Source organism: Vitis riparia, chromosome 16 (genome assembly GCF_004353265.1).
Source record: "Vitis riparia cultivar Riparia Gloire de Montpellier isolate 1030 chromosome 16, EGFV_Vit.rip_1.0, whole genome shotgun sequence".
NCBI classification, from domain to species: domain Eukaryota; kingdom Viridiplantae; phylum Streptophyta; class Magnoliopsida; order Vitales; family Vitaceae; genus Vitis; species Vitis riparia.
In genome coordinates this window covers 18,534,031-18,548,302 of record NC_048446.1, presented here as the reverse complement: position 1 = coordinate 18,548,302, position 14,272 = coordinate 18,534,031, and the positions used below count along the sequence as shown (strand labels likewise).

General features: G+C 31.7%; 1 protein-coding gene across 1 annotated transcript; it reads left to right on the top strand.

Annotated features, from left to right (window-relative positions):
- The first annotated feature begins 6,967 nt into the window (after positions 1-6,967).
- On the top strand, positions 6,968-8,053 carry LOC117932966 (protein SRC2 homolog). The gene has a single exon (XM_034854296.1). It carries the CDS (start codon positions 7,023-7,025, stop codon positions 7,881-7,883), a length of 861 nt encoding a protein of 286 aa, XP_034710187.1. The 5' UTR covers positions 6,968-7,022; the 3' UTR covers positions 7,884-8,053.
- The last annotated feature ends 6,219 nt before the right edge of the window (positions 8,054-14,272 follow it).

Sequence of the window (14,272 nt, the reverse complement as noted above, 5' to 3'; positions counted from 1 at the left end):
TAGGTATGAGATTATAATACTAATTAACGAGAATAATATTTAGGCGAATAAAGATGGGTAGTAGAATTTTTGGGATTGAAGTTTTAATTCAGAAATTGGATTTTTGAAGAATTGGATCTTATATAAATAAATAGATGTGGAATAAGAATCCTAATTAACAAAAATAAATTTAGACGAATAATGGAATTTATGGGATCGAAAGTTGAATTAAGACAGGGAGTTTTCGAAAGATTGGACTTTGAATAGATATGTAATAATGATCCTAATGGGTGAGGATAAAATTTAGACGAATTGTAGAATTTTTAGGATTGAAAAATTAAATCAAGACATGAGATTTTTGAAGAACTAGGTTTTAAATAAATAGATGAATATGGGATAATAATCCTGATCGATGAAAATAAGATTTAAACGAATATTTGAAGAATTAAATTAAAACATGGGATTTTTGAAGAATTAGACTAGATAGATGGATGAATATAGGATAATAATTCCAATTGATGAACACAAGATTTAAACGGATTATTGAAAGATTAAATTGCTAAAATAAATATGGGATAATGATTCTAATTGGTGAAAATAAGGTTTAAACGAATTATTGAAAAATTAGGTTTAGGCATGGGATTTTTGAAGGATTAGACTTTAAATAGATAGGTAAATAGGGGAGGATAATTCTAATGAAAATAAGATTTGAGCGAATTACGGAATTTTAGAATTGAAAAATTAAGTTAGGGAGTTAGATTTTCGAGGGATTAGATTTTAAATAAGTAAATGAATACAGGATACTAATTCAAATTAAAGAAAATAACATTTAGCCAAATAGTAGAATTTTAGGATTGAAAATTAAATTATGACATTGGATCTTTTTAAAGGATTGGATTTTGGATAAATAAACTAAAATAGGATGATGATACTAATTAACGAAAATAATCATTTAGAACGGAATAAAAAGAATAGTGGAATTTTAAGGGTTTTGAAAATTAAGTTAAGACATCAGATTTTTGAAGGGTTGGATTTTAAATTAGTAAATAAATATGAGATACTAACTCTAATGGATGATAATGAGATTTGAACTAATTATTGAAGAATTTAATTAAGACACATGATTTCTTTGAAAGCCTTAGACTTTAAATAGCTGGATAATATATGATAATAATTCTTATTTAATGAAAATGGGATTTAAATAGATTATTGAAAGATTAAATTAGGATATGGGATTTTTGAAATTGGAGATTAAATTTGGAAAACAGAATTATGAAAAATTGAACTTTAATTATTGGAATTTGTAAAATAAATGAATGGGATGATAATAGTAATAGTGAAAATAATATTTAAACGAATGAACGTGGATAGTGAAATTTTTGAGATTGAAGATTAAATTCGAAAGTTAGATTTTTGAAGAATTGAACTTTAATGATTTGAATTTTTAAAAGAGACACATAAATAAATAAATGTGGAATAATAATAATAATAATAACCAAAATAATGTTTAAACGAATGAACATGACTAGTGGAATTTTTAAGATTGAAAGTTAAATTTGGAAATCAGATTTTTTAAGAATTGAACTTTAATGATTAGAATTTTTATAAGAAATGAATAAATAAATGAAATAATAATAATGGAAATAATATTTAAACGAATAAACGTGAATAGTGGAATTTTTTTTTTAGATTGAAAATTAAATTCGAAATTCGGACTTTTGAAAAATTGAACCTTAATGATTTGAATTTTTTTTAAAAAAAAAAATAAATAAATATGGAATAATAAAAATAATAATAAAAGCTTTTTTAAGTTGAAAATTAAATTTGGAAGCCAGATTTTTTAAGAATTGAACTTTAATGATTGGAATTTTTTTTAAAATATATATATATATATATATATATATATATATATATATATATATATATAAACAAATAAATAAATAGAATAATAATAACAAGAATAACGATTAAATAAATAAACATGAATATTGGAATTTAAAATGTGAATTTTAGACAATTACATGATAACATAAAAAAAAATTTTATACAAAAATTATATTTTTAACATATCAAGAAAAAGGATCAAGAGGGCCAAACACTTGGTCCAATGGGATCTACACCTAACAAGCAACGGACTAGGCCCATAAAAACCGAATAACCTTCAGTAAAGCCCGATCATAGAGGGCCCAAATGAACATTACCAATCAAGTTCAAGGTTCAACACACGGATAGACTATCATCATTCATCACTGTGAGAAAGCAGTGCTTCACAACAATCAAATGTGCCAAAGAGAGGCACACAGAAGGTTCATTGAGTTCCATTTCATAAGAGTGTTTGTTCCACTTTACCCATCTCACATTCTATCCCAGTCCACTAACATGATAAAATAGTAGCAAAAAAACGATAACGCAAGTCAACAAATCTGAATCTTCAATCCTAAAAAAAAACCAGACCCCTAGAAGGGAAACTAAAATAAAACCCCCATTGAAAGCAGCTCGGTCCATTCTCTGAAGACAATAAGTGAACAAAACACAGAACTCAAAATTTCAAGTTTGCTTAACGAACCTCTGTCATCTCTCGCTGTGATCTTCCCCTCGGGTCGTTCTCGTTCTCCTTCCTGTTATGGAATCTGCTTCAGCTCCAGGAATCTCTTTTTTTTTTAGTCCTCTTCCCTCTCGTTTTCTGTAACCCTTCTCTTCTTGAATCAACTGACCCACAATCCCTTCTCAAGATACTCCATTTTCAGTCCGGTTTCTCCATAAATATCTCTCTATTTCTTGCTTTCCTTTCGCTCCCCAAAAAAAAATTCCTATGCGCTCAACTCTCGAAAAATTCCCTAGAACCCTCCGTCCCCGGAACTGGAAGTCTCCTCTCTTTTTTTTTTTTCCTCCCCTCGAAGACCCTTTTTCTTTCAGCCGTTGCCTGCCCTCCCCTTTCCTTGGCAAGCCCAACCTCTTTCTTTCGGCCAAAAACCCCTCCCGCAAGTCATGGACCTGCTTCCCTGTTCACCTCTCAGCAGGTATGGGCTCTTCAAACTCCAGCATGGCCTCTGCCATCCCATGCTGCCAGTCTTTTCGGGAGAAGAGGGCCCCCACTGCTGCCCGGTATACCAACCTCAAAGGGGGTCTACACTATGGTAATCACCCTATAGGGGGGGTAAATAGGGTGATGGTCTTTTTTTCCCAAATTTAAACTATGTGAAAATAAGAGACAATTATATGCAAATATATAATAAACAAAATAAACACAATTGCATATAATTTAAAAGAGTAAGGGAAGAGAGAGTGCAAACACAAGATTTATAGTGGTTCGGCGCAACCCGGCCTACATCCACTCTCCTCTAGCTTCAATCCCAAGTTTGAGGTTCCACTAATTCAAGGCTTCCAAACCAAGCCTTCAAGCAATATAATTGGATTATGGTTCCAATCCACCCTCTTGGACTTTTGGCTCCAAGCACCCTTTACACTTCTCAAGAGATACCACACTCTTGGAAAACTTCCTCTTAAGGATATACAAATAAAGATCTCACAAAATCCTAGTACAAAAGCTTTAAGCTCAAATGATACAAGAAACTAGGATTGAATGGTGCACTAATGATATGCAAGTTTTGGAACAATGGTGCACTAAAAAACACTCTTCTAAGGCTCAAATATATTCAAGAATGATTTAGGAAGGTTAAGTTCTTGAAACAATGAAGATTGGAGCCTTTTTATAGAAGAAAAAAAGTCAAACTAGCCGTTTGGGGTTCGACCGGTCGAGCTGGGGGTCGACTGGTTGACTAGCCATTAGCATTTAATGCTTGGCAGGTGACCGTTGGGCCTCGACCGGACCTCGACCGGACGAGGTTCAACCTTGACCGGTTGAACAACCGTTCTGGAAAAAAGAGAATTTTTGCATTTTTCAAACGGTCGACCGGTTACTGTTCATAACCTCAACCGGTTGAGCTGTGGGTCAACCGGTTACTGTTCATACGGTTCAACCGGTTGAGCCATTTTTGGCTCAACACCCAACTTTTTCAATTTAAAACCTTTAAAACAAGTTTGGAAAATATTTGACACAAGGTTTTAATTGAAAACATGAAATCATCCGATTTTAAAAGGATTTAAAATGAATTAATTCTTGGATGATTTTGGTGCATAAGTAAAGAATGTAATGCATGAAAAAACCTAGTGCACCAACAACCTTACAAGGAAATCTTATGAAGCTTGGGTTTTGAAAAGCACTTCTCTTTGAGGTGGTCTTCTTCTTCATGATTTCTCCTTGGCTTGATTTGTCTTTGGATTGTCACTTTGGAAGTTGTCTTGCCTAATCACATTTGAAATATGATCATTAATTCTAAACCTTGTTTTGTTATCATCAAAATCAAGATTAACCAAACCTTGGTTTCACAGTTATCATATAAACAAAACATTAAAGGAATATTGTAAAGAACAAATTAATTATAATTAATTTATAATTAAATGAAAATTTTTCATTTGATTGATTACCAAAAATATAAAAATTATCATTAATATATTAATTAAATATTAAAAAATTATACATATATCATCATTTATTTTATATCATTTAATACAATTGAATTAAATGAATCATAAATTTAATATTAAATATTTAAAATTACACATATTATAATCAAATATCACAATATTATTGTTGAATAATATTTGATGTAATTTAATAATAAATGTACACTTATAAAATTTATATTTGTTATCGACATATACGATATTATTATCAAATATAATAAATTATATCGTATAATATCATTTTCTTTGATAAAACAACTTTAAAATGTTTATTATTGTTTATTATATCATTTTTAGAGTTTTTTCAACATTTTTATGAGTTTTCATCGATTTTTGTCCTATTGATATTTTGAGTCAAAATATCCATCGATATTTCCTTATATCTCCGTAAAATCGAGTCATCGATATATCTGTAAAAACCAATATTTTCATCCTTAAGGTCACATGTCTTTTTAGGGTTAGATTATATATAGTTTTCATCATTAAATTAAAAGGAGAAGGTAGTTTTACATTTGGATTTTCACGTTCATATATTGAAGACTTTTTGCTTTCTTTTCAATAATATCGTCAATTTCTTACTCTCTTATGAAAATTGTGTTAAAACTTAGCCATTAGAGGCTATGAACCTTTCTTATGGTGATGTAACATGATGGTGGAGGATTGGGACAAGAAGAAGCAATGAGTACAATAAGACTAGATTGGAATATTAGGGTTTTGATGTTTATTTTGAGATAATTAATGAGATCCTTGGTGTAGTCTGGATTAGGTGAAATAAAATAGATGTTTGTGAATATACTACCAATATCTAGAAACCACTTAATCATTAGTTAACTTGATTTGATCTATTCTAATTAAGTCTAAACCTAAATTTATAAGATGAATAAATAATTTGGATGTATGGACAAATTTAGGTTTCATCGGATTTAAAGCCAACTTTAGTCAATCTATAAAAAGTCAATTATGCCGATGTCAGAGGAAGATATTTGAATATTACACACTATTCTTATCTTCTCTTTAGTTGTTATTGACCAAAATTTCTATGAAAATAAAGAAATTTTTATTAAAACCAAAAGTATCAATCAAGAAAATGGTGTCATCGTCAAAAATCATGAACCATCTTCAAATTAACAGAGTTATTTTGTTTTTATTTTAACATGAGAAATTAGTTTTCCTTTGATCTTTCTTAGTTTTCAAAGTTTAATTACAAAATATTTTTTAAGGATATAAGGTAAATTCATACTTTTTATATCAAAGTTATTATAAAAGTTATTTATACGTATAAAATACAAGAAATATATCCAAACAATAACTAAATTTTTAGGGGAGATGTAGCATGTTGAGGCGGTAACCAATTTCCCATATTTTATATGGCAAGTAAGAATGGAATACAATTTTTTAAAAATGAACAAATAAAAAATAAAATTCTTCCATTGGACCCGGAAATGATATATTGGAAGAATCTTTTGGGTCTTCCAAGTTCAAGAATATAAAACAAGTCAAATTCAGGTATAAATGATTAAAATTCGAAGGAGCATACATGACATCGTCTGATTGATGGTGTCTTTTTGTTTTTAAAATAGAAAATTGATAATAACTTTTATACAAAATGCAAAAACTTAGTAGTCATAGACCATAGACTAGTGATTTTATTTTTAAGACTTTAGAAATTGAATTTTCAAATGATTTTAAGAAACATATAACAAAAGAAGTGACTTAATAACATTATGATAATATAAATTGAATAAAAACATCATAAGTAAATAAATTAAAATTTTTATTGCTTTATAATCATGACAAATAATCATTGATGTTCAACAGTTCCACCTTGGAAGAGAAATTAAGAACTTTTCCTGGTGAAGTAGATGAAAGATGCCAATAGTGGGCTTGCAAAAAGCCCATGGGCTGCCTTGGTGGCCCAAAATTTGGGCCTAAAAGATACAAAATTGACAAGGTCCGGCCCAAGTGTCGCCGTGTCTATTCCGCGTAGGACCAATCTCGTTACGAGACCTTTCTCTGTCATGCGAGAATATTCCTCATGCGGACAACGCCGATCTCCTCTCAATTGACATCTGACACCGGCATTGTCCGGTTGCACCAATAGAATTCCGCAACCATCGAGTGCGCATAAAGACAGAGCATCAGGACAATCTCGATGCTTAGTGAGAAAGCAATCCGTGGGGCCCAAACCCTTTCCCTAGTTAGTCTTTTCCCTATTATGCCCTTCCCCAGTTGAGCTCCTCTGCCATATATTTTTTACCAAAATACCCTCTCACCAAATGTTCAAAAATAGTTTAATTTTAAGATTAGAAAAATGTTGTCTGACTCACAGAGAAGTTGTTTCTTATTTGTTTTTTTTTTTTTTTCTTTCCAACATGGGTAGGAGGGTATAACGGTAAAAGGGGCAAGATTTTCGAAGGGCAAGCAGACATTAAAGCCTATAAATACTTGACCCACGACTAGCAACCATTCGACAGTCCGACCATTTTCTCCATTATTTTTCCCTTATTGCCCCTTCCATGGCTGGTCGCTACGAGCTAGAGCTGATTATCTCCTCCGCCAAAGATCTGAAGAACGTCAACTGGCGTCACGGCTCTCTGAAGCCATACGTCGTGGTTTGGGTGGATCCTGCCGCCAAGCTCTCCACAAAAGTCGACAACGACGGCGACACCTTTCCTTGCTGGAACGAGACTCTACTCATTCCAGTGCCCTCCCGGATCGAAGACTCCACACTCTACCTCGACGTCGTCCATTTCAAAGCCGATGACGAAGACGACACCAAGCCGGTCGTCGGCTCCGCTCGCCTCTTCCTCCGCGACGTCGTCGATGACGTCGGCTTCGGCGCCCAGGCCATCCGCACTCTCGAGCTCCGCCGCCCCTCTGGCCGCCCTCATGGCAAAGTGGAAGTTAAGGTCTCCGTGAGAGATCCGCGCTACCGTGCTCCTGGGTCCGCCTACTCACCCCCTTACGGCGTGCCCCCGCCAGCGGGAACCAGAGGCGCAGGCTACGCGGCTTCCCCGGCTTACGCCACTCCATACGGCGCACCCCCACCTGATCCTTACTACTCCAATGCACCACCCTACGGCCAAGACCCCTACGGCCAAGACCCCTACAGACAGCCGGCATATGGGCAGCCTCAGCCAAGATACGGAGATCCGGCGTACGGACAAGGGCCATACGGACAGACGGTGGTGGAGCAGCCGCAGAAGAAGTCAGGGATGGGGATGGGGACGGGACTGGCAGTGGGCGCAGTCGCAGGGGTCTTGGGTGGGCTGGCAATATCGGAGGGCGTGGATGCGTTGGAGGATCACATTGCTGATGACGTGGAAGATAGGATCGATGGTGATGACTTGGAAGATTACGATGGTGATGACTTTTGATTTTGGATCATCTCCTTCCTCGAATAATACTATGAACAATAATGGTGTTGGACAAATAATTTGTCCGGAAAACTGCCCTTTTTGGGCCGGGTTTGTAATACAGACTTCTTTAAGGCTTTTATTTTTACGCTAGAAATTGTATATTTTTTTTAAGAAAATAATTTATATTATGTGTAAGAATAATTTTAATATGACGTAAGAAAATGAACAGAAAGTAAAAAATGGGCAGACCGAAATGAGTGGAGGTGGCGAATCGTAAAAGTGAGTGGAAGGAGGGTTGATGGGATGATAATAATTAATAAAAAGATGCTTGAAGTTGAATTTAGGCATCTAATTGCCTTCTATAGAATTTCTTCTCAAAATTGAGCATAATGCCACAACATGCTCCCCTTTGTCTTCCATTTGGAAGTTTCTAGATTCTAGGTTTATTATTATTTATTTATTTATTTTCAAATCAAAGTTTAAATAAATGATATCAAAGTATAAAAAATTATTTAATTGATCGTGTGTTTATTGTATGAGTATAGTAAGAGAAAAAAATAAAATAAAATTTGGAATCAGATCTATTATTAAATCAAAAAAAAATATTGATTTATAACTAACTAGTTAAATTAGTCATCGAATATGTGACGTTATATTTAAACAAAATATGTATAATGTTTAAATGTGAATATATTAAAAATAGAGAAAATTTAATTATTTGATTTTTAAAAATATTGCATTATTTTTATTTAATATTATAAATTTTTTTAGAAAAGGATATTTTTTTTTTTGTGTTTGCTAAGCTTAGCATTAAAAAGTGTGTGGGCGAGTGGCGCCCATATTATCTCTTAAACTTGGTGGGATTCATTGTTTTTCTTTAAACTAATATCACCAATCCCACGTTGGACGACGAATAGAAAGGCCTTTAAATGCATTACTCATCCGAGATGGGGTCAAGGCCGCAGGGTGTGGATCTAAGGTAGAGCTCAAATTGTAGTGATATGGGCTTGCTTAGATGGGCTTTTTTCCCTAGAAAACAATGATTAAGGTGGTGGCAATGTGGGTTGGGCTTGCCAAAAAAAAATTAAAAACTTACATAATTTATATATTTGAAAGATTTTCATTGTTTAAATAAAAAATAAAATAAATGGATTTGGGTGGATATATGAAAATAATATAATCACTTTAAACTTATTTTCATGGTCATCGGGGATGACACCATTTTCTTGATTCATACTTTTTGTTTTATTAGAAATTTCTTTATAGAGAAGATAAGAACATAGGTCTCCTTATAATAACTTCAAACTTATTTTCATGGTCATCAGGGATGACACCATTTTCTTGATTCGTACTTTTTTGTTTTACTAGAAATTTCTTTATTTCCATAGAAATTTTGGTCAATAAAAACTAGAGAAGATAAGAATATCGTGTCATGTCCGGATACCCTCCTCTAATATCGACATAATTGACATTATAGATTGATAAGAGTTTTCCTATGACTCTAAATCTGACAAAACCTAAATCTGTCCATGCATTCAAATTATTTATCCATCTTATAGATTTGGGCTTAGACTTAATTACCATAGATTAATTCAAGTTAACCTATGATTTAAGTGGTGTCTAGGTATTAGTAGTACCTTAACAAGCATCTACTATATTTAACCTAATCCAAACTATGCCAAGGATCTCATTACCTCAAACTAAACATCAAAACCCTAATCTACCAATGTAGCCTTACTATACTCATAGCCCTTTGTCCCAATCCTCCACCTTTATGCTACATTGCTAGAAGAAAGGTTCATAGCCTCTCATGGTTGAGTTTTCACACAATTTCATAAGATAATAAGAAATCTATGGTATTATTGAAAATAAAGCAAAAGGTCTTCAACATATGAACGTGAAAATCCAAATATGAAACTACACTCCTTTTAACCTAGTAATGAAAAGTATATATAATCTAACCCTAAAAATACATGTCACTTAACCTCGTTGGCCACTTTAACAAAAATAATGTATAAAAAACCATAATTACAAAAGTAAAGTCTCAAATATGAATTTCAATCGGAAACTTGTAAGAATTTCTAGTGAAACCAATTTCTCTTTAAAGTGGAACTGTCAAAACTAATTTAAGACTTTACAAATTAGAATTTGAATGTGAACTACTACTAATGCATCTTCATTGTCCTCCTAAATTGGTTTTGAAATGGGAATATTAATTTTGGGCATTGGTTTGTGTTACTTCATTTTTTTTGTTATTAGTTTGACCTCCACAAATCAATTTTAATACTCCTTAAACCGATTTGACCTGCTTTTGTGATTGTTCTTGCTTTACTCCACTTTGATAAATACTAGGACATCTTTATGCGTTATATTCGTACCTTTATTTCATTTCATAAGTCAAAATTGGGTCAAATTCTCACATTTCTCTTTTTTTTTTTTTTTTTTGCCTTTTTATAAAAAAAAATAGTGCATTAGTTCTCAAAATGGATATTAACACTAATCTAAGATATAAATAGTGATTTGTCCCTATTGCGAGTCTAGAGCGTAATCATTAGTGTTTTTATAAGTATATATTTTGGTACAAATCAATTATCGATGTGGAAGAGTCAAGATCAAGCCTAGTCGGCCCTTGATTAAGTCAAGTAAGAGTACATAATTGTCAAATTTGAATCCTCGAGAGGTCAAATCAGAAGATTATTATTCTTTAATTTAAAGAATATCACAAAAATCATACTCACATTTTTTTATTAAAATTTGTCCACTGCTTTCTTATTCTTTATTTCATACAAAAGAAAAAATAAATTGTACTCACATTTTTTTACTCTTTAATTTAAGTCATATGTAGCTTAGAAGTCCCCTTAAGGAATCTATTTTTAAAAGTCCCAAAAAGGATTTAAAAGTCAAACATAATAATAATAATAACAACAACTATCAAAAAATAATTTAATAATAAAAAAATTAATACTTATAATTATTAAAAATAAATAAAATTAGGTCATGTCCTAATTAATTTTAACATATTTGTATTATAAGTTCAATGTATATGTGTCATAATTAAGTTTTCTATATAATTTGGTCAATGCATACGTGACAAACATAATAAAGTTAGAGGTGCCCATCACGCCACATTGGTTCCATATTAATACATTATATCAATGAATTACCATCATATATTAAGTGTATTTTTATTGTCAATGATTCTTATAATAAAACTCATAAGTATACGTATATAACAACTAAACAAAAAAGGTGTCTTATATAATTGGTTTGTTGTGGACGGAATGTCAACAAGTGTATCACAATTATCCACAAGTATCTAGAAATGTGTGTTTTTAAGCTTTCGCAGTTTTGATTTGAATGTTCATGATGATACCATGAGTGCTTTAGGGCATCCCTAAAATAGGTTTTCAGATATTTCTATACAATTACAACCTGTCTTTGTTCAGCGGATACCAAACACCCATACCCTAGCATTTGGTACAATAGCTTATGGTGTAACAAGCATCGGTTTGAATTGAGGGGTTGCACAAAATAACAAAATCATTATATTTATTATTATATTGATTTCGTAAATATTAAATTGTTTTACCTTTATCAAGAAAACATTTTAATAATAAAAAAATCAACATTAATAATTAATAAAAATAAAATAAAATTGATCATATCATAATACATCACAAATTTAGTATATTTATATTATAAGATCAATACATTATGTGTCATATATACCTATGTTTTACAGCAAACATAATAGACTTAGAGGTGCCCCCATCGTGCCACATTGGTTTTAATATTAATACATTATTATGATCATAAATGGCTATGAGCTTTGGGAGAAAAAAGGCAAACAAATGAGAAAATTTGAACTATCTTATAGTTAAATTTTCCCAATGAAATTTGGTGACTTAACCCAAACATGACTCATAAACCCTTACAAGACCTTACACTTAACAGGACTCAAAAACCCTTGCAGGTCCTAACTCTTACAGGACTCAAAAACCCATATAAGATAATTTTCCAAAAAAAAAAAAAAAAACCCCTCAAATTACAAATGTGACCCTAAGAACACATCACGTATGCATGGCTAGTGGATCCAAGTCTCATTGCCACCATTGTCTTCAACTTCTTTCCCTTTACTCCCACTTCCACTCCCACCATCCTTCTTCTTCTTCCCCGTCGACTTGCCTTTCTTGCCTTCATGTTCCTCATCTCCAACCCTAACCAGGGCAAAACCCAACTTCGACCCAACCCTAAACGACCAAACCCTAACCACATCCCCAGCACCCAGTCCATTCCTCTTCACAACAGAGTTCCAGTTCTTTATCAGCACATACAGAATCGAGTTCCTCTTCATCTTCCACTTCTTCAGCATCACTTCGTCGTCCTCCAAGGACGGTTCTACCAGAATCACCTCCACTCCATTTATGTTCGCGTCCGTCGAGTCCAACCTCCTCCTCTCTTCCTTCGTCACAAAGTCCTGCCTGATTTGGCACATGGGCATCGATAATCGGTTGTGCCCCGCGCTCACGTCCGTCTCGAACAGCATCTTCTCGATCACAAACGCCACATTCTCTCCCCCCATCTCCATTATCTTCCTTCTGAACCTCTCCGGCATCTCCGGAGGTGGCTCCATGTTCGGCTGCTGATATGGTCTCGGCACGGTCTTACAATGCTTCTTCGCGGCGAGAGAGAGGAATGAAACAGCTTTCTCCATCTCTTCTCTCATTTTCTTCTCTCGTTCTTCGTCCTCCTCTTGCTGTCCGGCAACGAACGCTACTTCTACCAGGGCATCAAACTTCTCCCAATGGTCCTTCTTCATCATTACATCCTCCATATCTTCAAGCTTTACCATCTTCTTCTTCTAAGCAGAAACTGGAAAAACCTTGGATTTTAGAGAATATATAGAGCGGAAATCTGAGTAGAAATAGAAAGTAACATCAAATTTCTTGAGCTAAATTTGAGTCCTAGTAGTTATTTATAGATAGAATCATAGATTTGGTGTAAACTAAGAATTTCTATTTTTGTGTAATTTATTTCTAATTTCACTTTTTTTTGGATGGTAATCCAATTGGCTCATGAGAGAAAATAGAAAGTGGACATGAATAGGAAACATAGTTGATACAAACTTGGTTTCCTAAATCACTAAGGTTTGAAATTAGGAAACATAGTTGATACAAACTTCAATTCATTTTTAGATTTAAAATTAATTAATTTTGTAAACTATTTGTGATTTAAAAGTAACAAGGAATTTGATAAAATTAAAAATTAATCCACTAACTTGGCATTTGATAAAATTGAAAATTAAGTATTGAAATATTATTTTAATCCATCAATTTGACGGGGGTATAAAATTAATAGTCATTGACGTCTCCATGGTTTTCAAAGCTATTGAATTTATATTTCATTCATATTTTTGCAATGACTTTGGAAAAAAAAAAAAAGATAAAATATTGGATTTTTTTTAACTCTATTAAAAATAATTTTTTGATATCGATGAATATAACTAAATGAAATCTATTCATAACAAATTCACTTTACTAGTTGATATTAATCTATTAAGTTTAACTTAATAGAATAAATTAAATATTTTAACTATTTTTATTTAGTTAGAGAACAAATATTACCCATAATTGATGTGAGATTAATAACTTTATTTTCTTCCTCTTTATCTTGTTGAGGTATAGTTTAATTATATATAAATAACATATTTTAAATAAAATGAGTAAAATATTAATACTGATATAAAATTAGTATATAAATGCTAGTATAATTTTTATTTTTTTATTTTAAAAATATATAACATATAAAAGTAAAATATTTTTTTTAAATAAATTATTTTATAGTTTAAAAATCACTTTTGAAAAATTTTAAAATTGAGATACTAATTTTTTTTTTTATATACTTCAATTTTTGTAAATAATTTTTAATGTTATCACTCTTTCTATGTAGAATGTGATAGTTTTCATATCTTATATAAAAGTTATCATTTTTTTCGATTTTAAAAATAGAAAACAGAAATTATAATCAAACCAATACTTAAGTAATTAAATATTTTACATTTTTACTAAGTGAATGTTAGTCGTATTTGGTAAGACTTAATACTTATTACTTAGTGACTTAAGTTGACTTTAAGTTAATTTTTACTTAACTTGTTGACTTAAAACTTATTACTTAATTTTTATTTTAAGTATGAAAGTTATTTGATAAAATTAACTTAAAATTTATTTTAAATCATCAAATTAACATATTCATTCTCATAAATTATAACTAGGATAAAGAAGATAATGTAACAATGGAAGTGTTGTGGAGTAGCAAAAAAAGATTACAAAAGTAATTAAGACAAATAGAGGTAAAAAAAAGTAAAAATAGGGATGTGGACTTAATAATAAGTTAATTATTTTTACTTA

Coding starts and splice junctions, on each gene's coding strand:
- LOC117932966 (XM_034854296.1), top strand. CDS start 7,023: ATGGCTGGTCGCTACGAGCTAGAGCTGATTATCTCCTCCGCCAAAGAT.